This window comes from Anser anser (assembly GCF_964211835.1).
Source record: "Anser anser genome assembly, chromosome: 3".
Taxonomy (NCBI): Eukaryota; Metazoa; Chordata; class Aves; order Anseriformes; family Anatidae; genus Anser; species Anser anser.
In genome coordinates, this window is record NC_139722.1 from 1,032,064 (window position 1) to 1,049,448 (window position 17,385).

The 17,385-nt window shown below is 47.5% G+C and overlaps 1 protein-coding gene across 3 annotated transcripts in view; it reads right to left on the reverse strand.

The window, feature by feature from the left end:
* LOC310897192 (interferon-induced very large GTPase 1-like) overlaps positions 1-17,385 on the reverse strand; it is a 70,808-nt gene continuing 53,423 nt past the window's right edge. For all 3 annotated transcript variants that reach the window (XM_083830539.1, XM_083830540.1, XM_083830541.1), the window contains one exon: positions 1-8,368. In XM_083830539.1, the coding sequence (XP_083686665.1) occupies positions 1,053-8,368 (7,316 nt within the window). In that variant the 3' untranslated portion in view covers positions 1-1,052. The remainder of the gene's footprint in view (positions 8,369-17,385) is intronic.

Below are 17,385 nucleotides of genomic sequence, written 5' to 3' on the forward strand. Positions count from 1 at the left end.
TCCAACTCAAACAGTTTATTAGCAAAGACTACAAAGAATTTTAATGAATCACCACTTTTGCCAGCTCTCCAGGAGACTCTGGTCATTGGGTTTCCAGTAGGATTGCAGGAGAACTGCACAGTAAAAACCCCCTCCCACTGCACTGGTGCAGGCAGAGCTACTTACGTGTTCTCCAGACCATTTTTGTTCAGTTGCCACCTGCCTGTCTTGACAGCACAAACACTGAGATCATGCACTGCTGACAGCTGCTGAGGAAGCTACAAAGCTGTCTAATTCTCTACATTGGCTATAAAAGACTTTTACCCAACACAGACGTGCTTGGCAAAAGCAGCTGGGGTGGCTAGGAGCTGGAGGGAAGTTTGCCAGGCCCAGGCCCATGAGTAAGAATGGCTCATGGAAGTGTGGGCACATCTTAATCTAGGACATATACCTAATAACCACAGAGTTAAAATCACTGTCTAAATCCACATAGGCTGCTGCGTTACCTGCTTTAACAGCATCAGAAAGAGAACAGCACCTGAGTACTGTGTTTATGAATGTATAAAACAATCCCTGCCCCCCAAAAAACAAAATAGCAGAGTTTCCCACAAGTATTCACCTGCACACAGACCCCGCTGTCCTTTCTGTAAGCATGACAAATATTTGCTGCAGGGAAACTGCTCCTTTGCCAGTGTCATTTCTTTTCTCATAGCAGCTGATAAAATTGGTACTTTCTAATGCTGCCTTTGCTCTTCATCTGGCACTTGGTCTTAATCTTGGTGGTATGACTGCTTGCTGCAGGAATATTTTTCTAGTTTGCTTTAAGACAAAGCTGATGTAAATATTTAAGACAAGAAAGGAAGAGGACTTTGACTTTATCACAAAGCAAGGGAATCGCTGAGCAGTGGCAGGAGAAGCACTCCTTAGTTCATCCAACTTTGCAAGCAATTACATTTAGTTTTATTGACATGGTTTAAGGTCATAATCATTACAACAATATTTTGTGGTTAGCCTCATATTATGTTCTTCTAAAATGCAAAGCAGTTGCAGTTTTTCCTTCATACCAACTTAGCCTAATATTTCTCCAGTTCAGCGAGTGCATTCTGCTTTGTAACTGTCTGCCACGAAGCAGGGATTTCTCCTCTGCCATGAAATTTCCCATTGTAGTATTGTTCTAGCTGTGTCCTGAAATAAGACACAAACCATTTCCAGTATGCTTGCATGGACGGATCAGGAGGAATGTTCCAAGTGGAATAGGGATGTCCTGCGTCCCGGTATTTCTTGTAGGGGATCCATGTGTCTTTACCAATCCTGAATGTGCAGTCACTTGAAACACTGCTAGAACAAATATCAATGACTAGGTTGTCTGTTTTATGCCATCTGTATCCTGTCAAAACTTGTGGACGATGGAAGACAACCCGGTGGTCTCCGTCATGGTTTGGCATAGTGTTAGTGCAAACAGCCCCACAAAATGGACACATACTCTGGCACCCTGCAAACTGCTCAGCCAGTATTGTGTGAGGCTGCCTTTCAAATGAGCTCATATCAGCATCAGGAAACTCTTTCCTGAGATCATCAATCAGGGGAGACAGTGCTTCTGTCATGGCGTTATTCAGGAACTCTATGTCTGTTATCTCCTGATGTTCAATGCCCTTCAGGTCACTTCTGGGCAAGCTTAGCACGTCTCCAAGTGCTCTGCAGAATTCATCCAGCCAAAGAGAGATTTTATCGTTTCTGTCTTTTCTGTCTTTGACAACTCTGGTTGATGCAAAAACAGCTGACTGAATGTTTTCATAGTAACGAGTGAGGGAGTTTCTTAAAAACATCTCTAGCCTTCTGTTCTCACCTAAACAGTATGTCTCAACTTTTGTCTTAATGTAATTATTTAAAAATTCTCCCGGGAAATTAAGGTAATGCTTGAAATTTTCAAAATTTTCTTCTTCTGCTAGGTATTTCAGTATGCAAGCTTCCAGAGTGGATCTATTGCCACGGAAATCTGGTATTTTATCCCTCATGTCTCCAGCTATGTCAAGAGCTGTCTTCTCATAGATGGCGTGTCGAAGAGCTGGGGCAATCTTGCTGCACAGGAAATCAGCAAATGTTGTGATACAAGAGGCTCCCTGGCAGGAAATCTGGAAACATTTAAAGAAGTCTTCTCTCTTGCTCTCCAGGTAGACGGCCGGATCGTTTGCTTTCCTGAATGCTGCATGCATGTCTTTAAACCTTTCTGCTGCCATTCTGCACAGGTACAGTGATAAATCTATTCTGTAATCTTTATTAAAACTATATTTTGCAGTGGTAGGGACAGAGTTCATACCTTTCTCCACTTCATTTAGTATTTCATGAATAAAAGTTCGATTGTAATCCATTTTGTCCTTTTCCTTCTTCTCAATGTTTGCCTTCACACGCATTTTGATGCTATCTGTGATGTGGTGCATGTTGCTCACATCGGCAACGTCAAAACTCTTAGGAATGATGCCCATCCATTTTTTCTTAGACACGTGTTTCTCTATGTTAAGACAAAAGACAGTCTTTTGGTAAAGCTTCATGATTTGTTCAGCTACATTAGGATCCCTAAAGTGATCTAGAAGGACATTTTCTATGTCCACATCAATGTCCACCTGTTCTAGAGGGGGAGCAGCAGAGGAGACTTCAGAAATCCACTGCATCCAGAGAGAATTGAAGTGCTTTCTCAGTTCACTTTCACTTAATTCCTGGCCTTTTAGAGACAGGGCCAACTCTCTGCTCTTTTTCAGGAGCTCGTTTTCATATTTGGACTTCCTCTCATCCAGTTTACTCTGGCTCTTCTTTAGCTGTATAAGATTCTCACACTTCCTTCTTGTTTCAGCAAGGAGGGACTCTCTCAGCTCTTTCAGCTTCAGTTCCGTGCTGCTTTTCCACTGGATCAGTATTTCACAGTCTCTGTCTTCACTAAAGAACGTTTCCATGTTCTTGGTGATGGCATCATTTGTCTCTTGCACCAGTTTTTCAAGGTGTTCCAAGGTGACCTTCCCCAACTCCCCGTTCCGAACATTATTTTCTAGTTTCATTTGCAAGTCTAAAATGTGACTTCTCAGCTGCCAGGTCCACTGACTAAATGCGGCTTCCAGTTTCTTGTATGTGGCAATCTCCACTGAATTCTTGAAGCTGAAAATGAAGTTTTCGTTCAGCAAGGCATTCCACAGGTCACTAATACGAACTTTCAAGCTGGAGAGCCTCAAAAAGTTGCCCTGCGATTCCTTCTTGGCAGCTTGGAGAATTTTGCTCTTTAATTCCTGGACGTTCTGGCTGTAGGTGGGGTTGGGCGGTGCCATCGGTGGGTTTCCTTCCCACAGGTGAGCAAAGTAATGAATGTGGGTGTTCACGTCAAAGCGGATGACGTCGCTGAAGCAGGTGACGTCACAGAATTCCTGCTGGGCCGCTGTCACGGTCATTTCATCCAGCTTTTCCTGCAGACGTCTTTGTCCTTCCATGTTCTGTTCCTTTGCCGTTATTTCGCCCACGTTTTGGTGCACAAACAGGCAGCTTGGGGAAAGATTTACTTGCTTCATCCTCAGGAAAGCCTGCACAGCAATCTGAAGGACGTCTTGCATTTCCGAAGGATTTTCTCCAAAGATGTTGATCAGAGTCATGTTGCCGATGCCAATGACAAAGGTGGCCAGCTCGTTGTCATGATTAAGTGACTGCTTATTGGCCATCTCTACGGCACGAAGTCCTTCTGTGTCAACAATGAGCATGTAATCAAAGTTCAAATCCTGTTGGAGCTTCTCGTCCACTTTAAGGAGCTGCATAAACGCTCCCCGGGTGCACCTCCCTGCACTGACGTTAAACTGGAGACCAAACATGGCATTCAGCAGGGTTGACTTCCCTGTGCTCTGGATGCCAAGCACGGAAAGCACAAATACTCGCTTGTCCCCTAGCTTCTCAATTAACCTGTCAAAGATTGCTCCAATCCATTGCAGTGGTATGTAGGAAGCATCACCATCCATCAGCTCAATGGGGTACCCTGAAACCATCAGATCGGCAGCAATTTCAGGTAGTTTGCTAAAGCATTTTTCTTTGGAGTTTGTTGATTCCAGCGCCTCATAAATCTGCCCTACCTCTCTCAAAATGTGCTCAAGGCCAATGGACGAATCATTAATTTCATCGGAAAGGGCATCTAACTTATTCATCAACTGAGTTTTCAGGTTGCTTTTTTCATTGCTTTTCTTTAATACCAGGATTTGAGACCATAACTGATGATACTCTCTCTTCAGCTCGTCAAGGCGATCAGAGGACAGGTTGTCCATGAAGACCTTCATCCACTGCAGAAAGAATTTCTTGATATCGTCTGGCTGCGACTGGAGAAAGCCAAGGACTGATTTCATCAGCTGATTGAGGGGGAACGCTTTGCCTAGTTGCTTTCTTCTTATTGCAGACTTCTCCAATTCAATTTGGCTTCGATGATGCTCTATGCTCTTGTTCCTCTTTTCCTGCAAGCGAGTGAGTTCTTTGTCCTTTTTACACCACATGTACCACAGTTTTCCCTGAAGAGGCAGTAGCTGTGATTTGATCTCAGACAACTTCTCTTTCTTCAACAGATTCACCAGCGTGATTGCCGTTTCTTTGGCTGTCACGCACGCTTCTGCATCTTCATCGACTAAGAAGCCACACTGGCGAGCTGTGCTCAGACATGCATTGAGGCTAACAAGTGTGCTCGACCCTCCCACTAGGTCTCGGATGGTCTTTGTCAGCTCACCCATTAATTCTGCTTCATTTCTGTTCTTGATCCCTATTCTTATGTTTTGGCTAGATCGGCCAGCTGCAATGCTCTCTTTCTCAGTGAAAAGGCAAACCAACGGCCTCTGAGACTGCCACAGATCATGTAAAATTTTCCTGCCTTTCTTGTTGCTCTGATCAGACTCAGAAACGAGAACCACGTTCACGGCAGAGATCTCCTGTAAAAACTGCAGCTGGGGTTCGTGATCCCTCGCATCTCCGTGCAGGTTACAGAAAGCAACAGGGCCGTTAAAGCTGTCGTCATCGCCACCACGAGGAAGGTACCAGGAGATCTCCACAACACCTTTCATCAGGAAGCAGTCTTTGGTGCTGCCTTTGCAATGTCGGTGGAAAAAAGTGTCATGTTTTTGCTTGCTCAGCAGGGCATTCAGGAGCTGAGACTTGGAAGAAGAAGGAGAGCTGCCGATGCGTAGGAAGGACACGATGGGTGTCTCTGCCTGACAAATGAGTTTGTTGTTGTGACTGCTAATCCTCGTCTGCTCTCCCGATCTCACTGACCCTTTCCAGCTCTTCTTGATTTGGCTGAAGGACCAGAGAGGGAACTCTATCTGTGAAGTGCACGGGTTTGGTACCAGAAGGGGTAGTGCAAACTGGCAGAAAGCAAGCTTTGATGAAAGGTATTGTCTCATGAAATCATCAGCACAATGAAAAATTGCCATCTGGAGGTCCATGGGGTGCACATGACTCTCCCTGCTTGCAGATTCACGGGCTCCTTCGTCCAAGTCACTGAAAAAGTCATCAAAGGAATCAGAGGGCTCGTGGTCCTCCGCTGAGGTGTCTGGTGCAGGCACGACTCCCGGCTTCCTCGCCTCCTTGCAAGTCAGGTACCTCACCCGATAATCCACGGTCAGTAGCCTTTGCAGGAAGTAAAATGGTAGCTCACTGTCCTTGCTGGGCTGGCTGTTGTGTACAGATGTCTGGTATATTATGTGGAAATCTTCTGTGCCCATTTTTCTTGGATAGTACCTTTCCAGCCCAAGGCGCTTAAGTAAGTTGAGGAACTCTGGGTTTGCAGTGGCTTGACTTGCTTTGGATGTGCTTCTGTCTGATTTGGGTTTGCATTGACTGGGAGGCTGCATGCCTTGAAACGCATCTTCCATGTCTTTGATTATACTGTCTTTCTTCAGGTTGTCAGATGTGTCCTCCAGTTGCCCACTGATCGAGGATTGCAAATCTCTTTCCAGCACCTCCCAGTCTTTGAATGCATTGTGCTTTTCGAGGAGAGCTTTCATCTCTGTAGACCATGCATTTTCCATCTTTTCTTTCATGAAAACTAGGCGGTCATTCTTCTGCTCAGGGGTCACCTTCTTATATTCAGGTGTTATAGTGAGGCCCGTCAGCAGCAGGAAGGCCTGAGCTCTGTAAACATCCTGTTCCTTCAGGCTCTGATACTCGTTATGTGCCATTTGCATTTCCGTTATCATGAAATTAATTTCTGGACACCCAAGGAGGTACTGAAAGGTGCTGCTTTCTACTTGGTATCCCATGCTGGTTGTAACTAGGAGCACTAAGAGTTCTACGTCTTTCTGTGCCCTTTGCTGCAGAAACTGGAGCAAGGAATAAACAGCCAGGCTTACAGTGAGGGTGGCTTTGATCTTTGCTTCATGAATGGCGGATGCAGAAGTTGCCGGTGCGTAGGTCACTTCCTGGATGTACTCCTTCATTTGCAGCAGTGTCTTAGTGAGATCTTCAAGATTGGAAATACTGGGAGTTTTGGTAGGCGCGTGCTCTGTGTGGAAGACCCATTGCATAATGAAGGAAGCCCCAGGGAAGTCCTTGACAGAATAGATGTGAGGATCCAGCAGGCACCGCAGCAGAGATTTGATGTAGGTGGTGCTTTCTGGAGAAGATTTCTGGCAAAAAGAAACGGTATTCACCAGGAACTCCTGCAACGCTTTGTCTGACAGACATATGTTGATCCAGACACTGTGATTTTTTGTCCTGTTATTCAGACCCTGTTTAAAATCTATCAACATGAGCAGTTTCTTTTCATCCACCGTCACCTCCCAGGTCTTCACGTGCTCCAGGAAAGCTCTGGCCTCTTCCACGGCACTGGCCAGTTCCTCTCCAAAGATCACGCCGACGCTGTGATTCGTTAGCGCTTTGTACACAGCCCTGAGGCTGCTGCTCATTTGATAGGAGGATTTAAAATCGCTGCTGTGGTTGGAGAGGATTATGTCCCACACTGGGATCAGCTGAAAGCCCCGGTCGATCACACACCAGGTTGTGTTATTGGCCACAAGCCCGCATTTCCACTCGGGAAGGGAATCCGTCTCTGATGGGCCCCCTGTTTTGGTCACATAGAGCTGAACTGCTGTGAGGGGGCTGCTTCTGTCTCTTCCCTGAAATGATGCCTGTGAGGTGGAGTTTGAAATACCCACCTTCACTCCCCACTTGGTACCGAAGCCACTGAAGCTAGCCCCGATGTAGCCGTTCAGTGCTTCAGATGTTTGTTGCTTCATCTCATCCCATTGCTCTGCTCTGAAACCTTCGGCAGATGCTTTCCACCAGAATATACCCCCAAAGTGGAGGGGTCCCTGGTTCACGTGGGACCCAAACCTGCTGAAGAAGCTGGCACACCTGCTCTTCAGTAGGTGGAACCTCTCTGCCTCCTGGGTGATGCTCAGAAGCCGTTCAATGTCTTGCAGCTCTCGCAGGGCTGCGTCTGAGAGGCGAAGCTGGTCCTTTTGGAAGTAGTAGGAGGCCAGAGGGATGTACTGGTATTTGGTGGTGCAAATGTACGTCTGCTCCGAGCGTGAACGATGGGAGTCCTCTGACTGTGAGGACTTGCTGTAATCTACACCTGTTTCAAGACTGAGCCCCCAGAACCCAGCTTTGGCAGAAGCGCTGATGCTGAATCCCAGCTGCTCCATGGACTTGGTGAAAGTGGCTTCTGCTGCAGAGGAGGAGAACTCCTTCCTCTCAAGCAGAGACCCTTGCTCTGGACCAGTGAGTGTGAAGCCATCAGGGATCCTGATGAGTTGCTCTCGCGTTGCCAGCACATCCTCCAGGCTGTTGGTTCGGTAAATACCCTGCAGAGCCAGGCCTCCCGATGCCCGCCTCAGGACCTCCTTGTCAGAGACGTTCTCTCTCTTCCCCATGGACTTCTCCTGCTGCTCCAGTTGCTTCTGGATGCTCACCAGCTCATCCACCAATGCCTTCTCTGGTGGTGCCCAGTACTCCTTGGGAATGTCCATGGCTTGCCATAGTGCCTCCTCTTTCTGTCTTATCATTTCCTTGCTGTGGCTACGGCTCTTCTGCATTTTTTCCAGCTCCTGTAGGATTGACTTGGCTGCTTCTTGTCTCTGCTTCATCATCTCCAGGCACTGCTTTTGTAGCTCATCAACAGCTGTTTTGTTGTCCGTGATTCCCAGGAGCTTTCGGAGAGCCTTGGTCTCCCAGGGGTACCGTACTTTGCACTCCAGTTTAAGGTAGTCTTCATATTGCAGATGTTTCAAAGCACCTCTTGACTTAACACCCAGTATCTCTGACAGTTTGGGGAGCCAGTATTCTTCATCAAGTCCTTCCTTCTCAAATGCTTCTGCCAGCAATTTCTTAGCAAGATGTGCCTTTTCCCCAGCATCTGCTCTCTCCTCCTGTGACCCCATGGCTGTGGAAGGGGAAAACAGACTTTGGTTACATCAGGTTAGGGGAGGCCACCACCCCTTAGAAGAGGCCTCTCCATAGTTTCCGGCCCACGGATGTCTTCTGCCCTGCCACTGGAGCCCAGCCTCGGGCACCCCCTAGACAGACAGACACAGACACACACACACAACCACTGACATGGGTACACAAATAGCCATGGCCAAGGCACAGCCTTCAACTGCACCCATGTATAACCTACCAGGACTGGTCTCACCCATCACTGGCTCCTCGTCCTTAGAGCGCTCACCCAGACAAGGTAGAGAAAGGGATTGCCTGGGAGAGGTGTTCAGCTGCCTAGCAAGGTAAAACCACCACAGGAAGGGACCTTAAAGATCATCTAAATCCATCCTCTGCTATGGGCAGAGACACTTCCCCCCAGACCAGGCTGCCCGAAGCCCCATCCAGCCTGGCCTTGAACACCTCCAGGGATGGGGCATCCACAGCTTCTCTGGGCAACCTGTGCCAGTGCCTCACCACCCTGTGAGTGAAGAATTTCTTCCTAATATCTAACGTAAATGAGTCATCAATGCAATTCGTTCCAGGCGGCAGCGGAGGCCAACCCATCTTCACCAGTGACAACTGTTCAGACAGCAAAGACTCACTGGGGCGTTTTCTGAGCGGTGAGCACACTAGTGCTTCACGTGGGACCTAGACCAATGTACCCGTTGTGCTCATTAGCCTAGGGGCCATTGCTTTCCAAAGCCTGGATCTCCTGCTTGCAGAGTCTCTGTAACACACAGCAAAAGGTACCCAGAAGAGGGACGCACGACAGGAGTGCCATGCCCATACCACATGGCACCGTCAAGGACAGGAAGACCAGGCCCAGCCATGAAGGCAAAGCTCAATCTGACTGTGATTTCAAAAGCTTCCCCCAGCAAGGGGATCTTCCCCCAGCACCCTGCTCCCTTCTGACCTCTCAGCTACGGCCCTACTGCCACTGCCATGCCACCAGGCAGGGAGGGTGCAGGGCTCACGCCCGCTTTTCCCAGGGGAGAAAATGCACAAGGACGGGGAGCAGGACGAAGGACAAAGAGCGGGCTGGTCTGCGAGAGCTAGAAGGGGCCCAGCTCCAGATATGAGGCCAAATAGCCTCCTGTGCCCCAGGCTTCTCATGGTCGGGCAGATGACCTGGGAATGCACAGACTCTCTGTCTCGGGGGCTGTTTTCAGAGCATGATGCAGGAAGCAGCCGATGCCTGCCCAGGGCTGTGGTGGAAGGGCCCTGGGGGAGCTGCCAGAGGAGCACAAAGCCCACTGGGGTGGTGTTGGAGGATGTTGTGGTTTAACCCAGCAGGCAGCTAAGCACCACACGGCTGTTCGCTGGCTCCCCCCAGCCCCACAGCAGGATGGGGGAGAGAACTGAAGAAAAAAAGTTAAAAGGAAAAAGAAATCCAGATCCTCTTAAAAGCTCATCTAAGGCACATGGGAAATTGAGAGGTGGTTGGTGACAGCCAACATGGCTTCAGTAAGGGCAGATCGTGGCTGACAAATTTGGTAGTCCTCAACAACAGGGATACAGCATTGGTGGATAGGGGAAGAGCAACTGACATCATCTACCTGGACTTGTGCAAAACATTTGACATGGTTCCCTGTAAGAAACTAAGTTGCGTTTTTGCAGTAGAGAACTAATTTTCTGTATAAGGTAGTTGTGTAGTCATAATAAGGAGAAATGCTAAGTAGATAAGTGGACAGTAGAAGGCCTCACTGCTCCAAAATAAGGTGGAAGCTTGAGAAAAACAGGATGAGCAGCATGGGAACAGTAAAACAAAGATCACAGATTCTCAAAACATAAGAAAGGGGAAAAAAAGGGAAAAGGGAGAAATTAAAGGGTTGAAAAAAAAAAGAAAAATTGTACATATATGGTATAGTAGCTTGTGAACCTGTAGTACTCAGCCAATGAGGAAACAGGGGAGGTGATCAAGTGTTGGGTAATAGGGAATAGAAGGTTATGATTTGTTTACTAAAAAGCGCTCCTGATTGACAGAACGCTTGCCATTGCAATCGCAAATAAAATAGCTTCACAGAAGATCCTGTCTGAAGAAAATTATTTGAGATTTTTCTCACAGTCAGGGGGCTTGTCTGGGATCTTGTCGCCTGCCGAAGACTTCTTGCCACCACAGACAGGAAGGTGCACCCCACTGATTTCAGCGGTCCCATCGGGGTTGGTGGGCCGTCTCGGTACGGCCGGCAAAGGACCGAGACTGTTAATCTGAAGACAGGCTTTGTGAAGCTCTGGGGAGAAGGGAGGCCAGCACAGACACACCACAGACACATCCCAGACACAGTTCAGCCTGGATCGAGAACAGGCATGGGGATTACTTCCGATAACCCAGACCAGGAAGCCGTGCACAGACCGAGGTAAGGGAAAGTTTACTGTATCTTGCCTTGGGTTGGGTTCAGGGAGACTCTTGTGTGGAGTGTGAATGAGATGCACTTATAGTGCGAAGCGAGTGTGGAGTCCCAATCCGTGAGGCTCTGTAGTCCCGCGAGGGGACAAACGAAGTCCCCTCGGCTGGAGAGGGACAAAGCAAAAGAGAGACGAGCAAAAGAGAGTCTCGGGGGTTTGGGCCCTTAGGTGTACAGTACCCCGAGCATGGCGAAGTGAGGTGCTCGGCAGTACACCCCACCTCTGTCCTAATCCTAGGTGAAGGCGTGTGGTACCCCGTGGGTGGTAAAGTCCACAGCAGCACGTCAGGAAGAGATGGGGATTAAGGGTTCCAAGAGTCAGCAGGGTTGGGGTGGAGACCCCGGCATTGTGCCTAAAGATAGCCCTTTGGAGAGAATGATAAGGATTTGGAAAAACAACCCAAAAACTAGGGAAAAAGATTTAAAAAATATATAATTAAAAATGGTTAGATATTGTGTAATTGTCTGGCCTAAAAAGCTAATAAAAGGAACTTCAGTATTTTGGCAAAGATACGGGTCTGATGAAAATTCAGGCTTGAAATTTATATGTAAACAATAAGGTTCCATTTTCAGAGGAGGAATCAAGTTATGCTCCCTATAATCCTAATACTGCACTGGAGGCAGCAGCAGCTGCTCAAGGAGGGGAGACAGGGACTGCAATTGACACTGTCCCTGAAGAAGTCGCGTGGGGGAGCGTGGAGCAGTGGGAGCAGAGGCGGGGGGGTCCCAGTAGGGCTTCGGGGCCGTGCGGGGGTGCTGCGGGGCTGGTGCCACTCCCCCCTTACCAGCATGTAATGGGTAAAGCCTTGTTTGTTCATTAAATATTGCTGATAGGGGGGTTTCAACGGTTGACTGCTTATATCCCCAATATCCTGTTGAAGGAAAAAAACAAGTATAGTGGTAGCTTGGCTGGATCCCTCCCAGGGGAGGCGTGCCCCGCTGATTCTGCGGTCCCTGTCTGGAGGTCCCCAAGCCAACGCACCGCTACCGACGAACCTAAAGTTCCAGCGATAAGTAAATAAACAACCGGTAACCCCTTAATCTTTGTGCACAAAGCTCCGAACGAAGACTCAGGAGTGAGTAAGTATAGGCCGGTTATCCGTTCGGTTGGGGTTGGGAATCCCAGAGTGTGCCTGTGTGAGACGTCCAATCAAGGACGAAGCGAGTGCGGACTCCCTGGTAGTGCAGTTCCCACCTCCCACGAGGGACTGGGCCATGAACAGGAGGTGAAGACCGTGTGTGTGTGTGAAGGCACTCTGGAAGATGGGACAGAAGAGGAGGAAGTCTTCTGGTCCCATGGGTGGGTCGGAACCCAAGGCTAGGTTGCCCCCGATACCACCGGAGAGCCCGTTAGGGTTAATGATTAAACATTGAAATGATTACCCTCTAGGCGGGGTAAGGATAAAGTTAAGATGATACATTATTGTATGGAAGTCTGGGGTGGGAAGCAAATTAGGGGCTCACCCATTATATTGGCCCGTGTTTGGGTCCTTTGAGGAATGGATCTGTCAGGCTCTAGACCTTTATGTGAATTCAAAGGAGCCTTTCAGCCTAAGAGGAGAGTGAGTATGCACACTTATGGATAGGATCTGAGACCCGAGCCAACTTATACCCATTAAGAGAAAAAGGGGGGGGGGAAGAATGAACGGAATCAGGAAGAAGTCCCACTTTCACCCCCCTCCTCCCTCACCTCCAGCTCCCCCACAGCTCCGGGCTACCATAGTGACTCTGATTCGACCACGGACACCCCTCGGGGAACTAGACGGGTAACTAGGAGCCAAACTAGAAATCGAGAGGGTGAGGGTAGACTATATCTCCTAAGAGAGGTTGCAATGGGAGGGCCCCAACCCAGTATAGGATATCTCCATCCCCCTAAATACGGGAGACGTCAGAGAATTCAAGAAGGAAATGGGAAACCTCTTAGAAGATCCTCTTGGAGTCTCTGAGCAAGTAGGCCAATTTTTGGGGTCTAATGTTTACACCTGGGAAGAACTCCAGGCCATTTTAGGTATATTATTCACTGCAGAAGAAAGGAATATGATCTGGAGGGCTGGAATGCGAATCTGGGACCAGTGACACCAGCAGGGTCCTGTGGGAGATCTTAGATGGCCCCTACAGAGGCCTAACTGGAATAACCAAAATGAACAAGATAGGGATCATATGCAGGATTTAAGGACTATTATTGTACAAGGTATAAGGGAGTCAGTCCCTAGAGGACAAAATATAAATAAGGCCTTTAGTGAACATCAAAAGAAGGATGAAACTCCCACAGAATGTCTGGAGAGATTAAGGAAGAACCTCCAGCTTTATTCAGGACTGGACCCCGGTACACCAGTGGGACAGGCCTTGTTAAAAACGCAATTTGTGGTAAAATCATGGGGGGATATCAGGCGGAAATTAGAAAAATTAGAGGATTGGCATGACAGAGGGATGGATGAACTGCTGAGAGAATCTCAGAAGGTATATGTGCGAAGAGAAGAAGAGATTCATAAAAGGCAGGCCAGGATTCTAGTGGCAGTGGTCCGGGAAGGACAAAAAGGGCCCCCCCCCTCATCTGAAGGGTTTTCTGCTACCACGAGAAAGACCTCCGAGGAGCCAGAGTGATCAGAGGGATCTAAGACAGATAGAATGTTTTTATTGCCAAAAGAAGGGACACATGAAAAAGGACTGCAGAAAACACTTACAAGATGAGCGAATGTTTAAAGAAGATTAGGGGAGTCAGGGGCTCCATCGACTGGGGACTTCTGGTATAACGGAGCCCTTGATAAAATTGAAGTTAGGTCCCCAGCATCAAGAAGTGGAGTTCCTTGTGGACTCTGGGGCAGAAAGATCGACTGTCCAAATGGTACCCCGGGGATGTCAACCTTCCTCGGAGAAATTACAGGTGATAGGAGCAAAAGGAGAGCCCTTTAGGGTCTCAGTAATAAAAGGGGTGGAAATAGAGACCCCAGCCCAAAGTTGCACAGGATCTTTTTTATTAGTACCAGAAGCTGAATATAACCTGTTGGGAAGAGACTTAATGGTTAAGCTAAAAATTAATTTGGAGGTGGAAAATAAAGGAATTGAGGTTAAATTATACGCCCTCACTGTAGAGGACGAGGCAAAAATAAACCCTGGGGTGTGGTATTCTCCCGAATCAGTAGGCCGTTTAGATATTGGTCCCTTTGAAGTCACTGTCAGGAATCCCGAGACTCCTATCAGGGTAAAAAAATACCCAATGTCTCAAGAAGGCAGGGAGGGGCTGCAACCAGTAATCGAGAGGCTACTACAACAGGGATTACTGGAGACTTGCATGTCACCTCATAACACTCCTATATTACCTATCAAGAAACCTGATGGCTCTTATCAGCTAGTCCAAGACTTGAGGGAGGTCAACAAAAGAACAATAACCAGATTTCCTGTAGTAGCTAACCCACATACTTTGCTAAGCCAGCTGTCCCCAGCGCAGAAATGGTATAGTGTCATAGACTTAAAAGATGTGTTTTGGGCATGTCCTTTAAAAAGGGAATGCAGGGATTATTTCGCCTTCGAGTGGGTCCTGCAACCCATCTGAAACAACAATTAAGATGGACCGTGCTTCCCCAGGGATTCACGGAATCACCAAATCTATTCGGTCAGGCATTAGAACAAGTATCAGAGAACTATGAACCAAATCCTGAAGTAACCTTAGTCCAATATGCGGATGATTTGCTGTTAGCAGGAGAGAGTCAGGAGGCAGTCAGAACAGAAAGTATTGAGCTACTAAACTTCTTGAGCTTATCAAAGTCAAAATTGCAGTTTACGGAGGAAGAGGTGAAATATTTAGGACATTGGCTAAGTAAGGGCACTAAGAAACTAGACCCCCAACGAGTAAATGGGATTTTGTCACTACAAGCGCCAAAAAGCAAAAGACAAGTTAAGCAGCTGCTGGGATTGTTAGGATATTGTTGGCAATGGATTGAAAATTATAGTAGCAAAGTGAAGTTTTTGTATCAGAAACTGGTTGGGGAAGGATTAATGAAATGGAGCCAAAGCGATGAGCAAAGCCTGATAGACTTAAAAATGGATTTAGTGAACGCTCCTGTGTTAAATTTACCCGATGTAAAGAGACCATTTTATCTATTTATCAACATAAAGGAGGGGACAGCGTTCAGGGTCTTAACTCAAGACTGGGCAGGGAAAAAGAAACCCGTGGGATATCTTTCTAAACTTTTGGACCCCGTGAGTAGGGGATGGCCCACCTGTCTCCAGGCAGTGGTCGTGGCTGCGCTCTTGGTGGAAGAAACGCATAAAATCACCTTTGGGGGCAAACTGAGGGCATTGTCACCTCACAATATAAGGGGGATCCTGCAGCAAAGTGAGTAGTACAACGCCCTCCCCTCTAGAGATGGCCATACGCAGGATCAAACCAGGAGACCAGGTTCTGATAAAATTCTGGAAAGAGACCTCTCTAACTCCTCATTGGGAAGGACCCTACCTTGTTCTACTTACCACAGACACAGCTGTCTGGACAGCCAAGAAAGGATGGACTCACGCTAGCCGAGTTAAAGGACCAATACCGGAGGAACGGTGGAGAGTGGTCAGCCGACCCAGAGACTTGAGGCTGACCATGCAAAAAGGGACTGAAGAGTGAATTCGTAATTGTATGATCGGTAACCCTCTCTAAGGAATAATAGGTTCACTGTAAACGAAACTGGGAAGTAGGGGAAGGGAAATTCTTTAATGTACCCAGACCCATACATCAGAAGGGTAACGTGCCTAAGGAGGAGTGAGTAACTGGGACTGGGAGTGGCTGGAACAGGGAAATCGGTACCTAGGCCCCTGAAGATTACCCTTGCTGCCGTGAAGAAAGTGAACCCCGCTGCTTGAGGCAACCAAGTAGGCGGGCGAGGCAGAGGGGTACAACAGTGGGGAGAGTTATTTGGTACCCACCCCTATTTGAGATGATGGAGTCCGGCCGAATAAACCGCCCTAGTACCCACCATAACTCGAAGCCGCCTCCCCGGAATTATAAAAGGACGTTACCCTTCTGGTGTATGTTGGCGCTACCTCTCCTATTGAATATCCCCTGTCGGGCTGGGGCTGACCAGGGATATTAGCACCAGCCCTTTAAGTGGAGTTTAATTAGGTGGGAGGACCAAGTTATCATTAACCAAGTACTACAGCAGGTGCACCAAGTTTTCTCACATCCCTTTGTCAACTGGCACCCACAAGCCTGTGTCTGAACCAAATAGATTTCTACCTCTGCCCCAGCTCGAACCCAGGAAGGGGCCCTGTGGAAATTGATGCAAGTAAGCTACCAGCTGTTAAATGCTACCAACCCTCACCTGACTGAGCGGTGCTGGCACTGTTATGGGGTAAGGCTGCCCTTTTACGAAGCTGTGGGGGTCAATGAGAAGGCCCAACGGGTAAATGGATCCAATCCCTCACAATGTACGTGGGGGAAAGAGGGTCAGGGCATAACGCTGACCCAAGTGACTGGGAAGGGGAGATGCGTGGGACAAGTCCCACCCGATAAAATGCACTTGTGTGCAAATCAAACTAACATTGGAAATATAAAGAAACTGGCGGAATGGTTATTACCAGCGAAGGATGCTAGGTGGATATGCTCAAAGATAGGTGTTACCCTTTGTTTATCCCTGGACTTGTTCAATGGGTCTGCAGAATTCTGTGTTCAAGTAATAATCATCCCAAAGATACTCTACCACCCAGAGAATTTTATGTATGACAATCAGATCAATCAAGAACACCATTTGACAAAACGGGAACCAATTTCCACACTGACAGTGGCTACCCTAATGGTTTTGGGGGGGGTGCAGGGGTAGGCACAGGAGTTGCTTCGCTAATCAAACAGGGAAGAGAGTTCACCTCTCTACGAACAGCTGTGGATGAAGATTTAGCCAGAATTGAGAAATCTATCAGTGCTTTAGAAAAATCTATAAGATCATTATCCGAAGGGGTATTACAGAATCGCAGAGGACTAGATTTATTGTACAACAAGGGGGATTGTGCACCATTCTCAGGGAGGAATGCTGTGTATATGCTGATCATACTGGAATTGTGAGGGATACCATGACCAAACTTAGAGAAAGATTGGAAAGGAGAAAAAGAGAGCGGGAGGCCCAGCAAAGCTGGTACAAGTCCTGGTATAATCACTCGCCGTGGCTCACCACTCTGTTGTCAACAATAGTTGGCCCCTGATTTTATTAACCCTAGCACTGACGTTTGGTCCTTGTATCCTTAACAAAGTCATAGCTATTGTTAAAGGTAGATTGGAGGCTGCTCATCTGATGCTTATGAGGACAAAGTACGAATTGATAAATGATAGACCCATACTAGAGGAAACATTAATCCTGAGTCAATTAGAACTAAATAGATTTAATGAACAAAATGATACAGAGAAAAAGGGGGGATTGTAATGGGTAAAGCCTTGTTTGTTCATTAAATGTTGCTGATAGGGGGGTTTCAACGGTTGACTGCTTATACCCCCAATATCCTGTTGAAGGAAAAAAACAAGTATGGGAACTTCCTGTTAAGTTAACAATTGCAATAGAAACCAGCTCCAAACAAGGGCAAAATGGCATTCCTCCTTGCATGG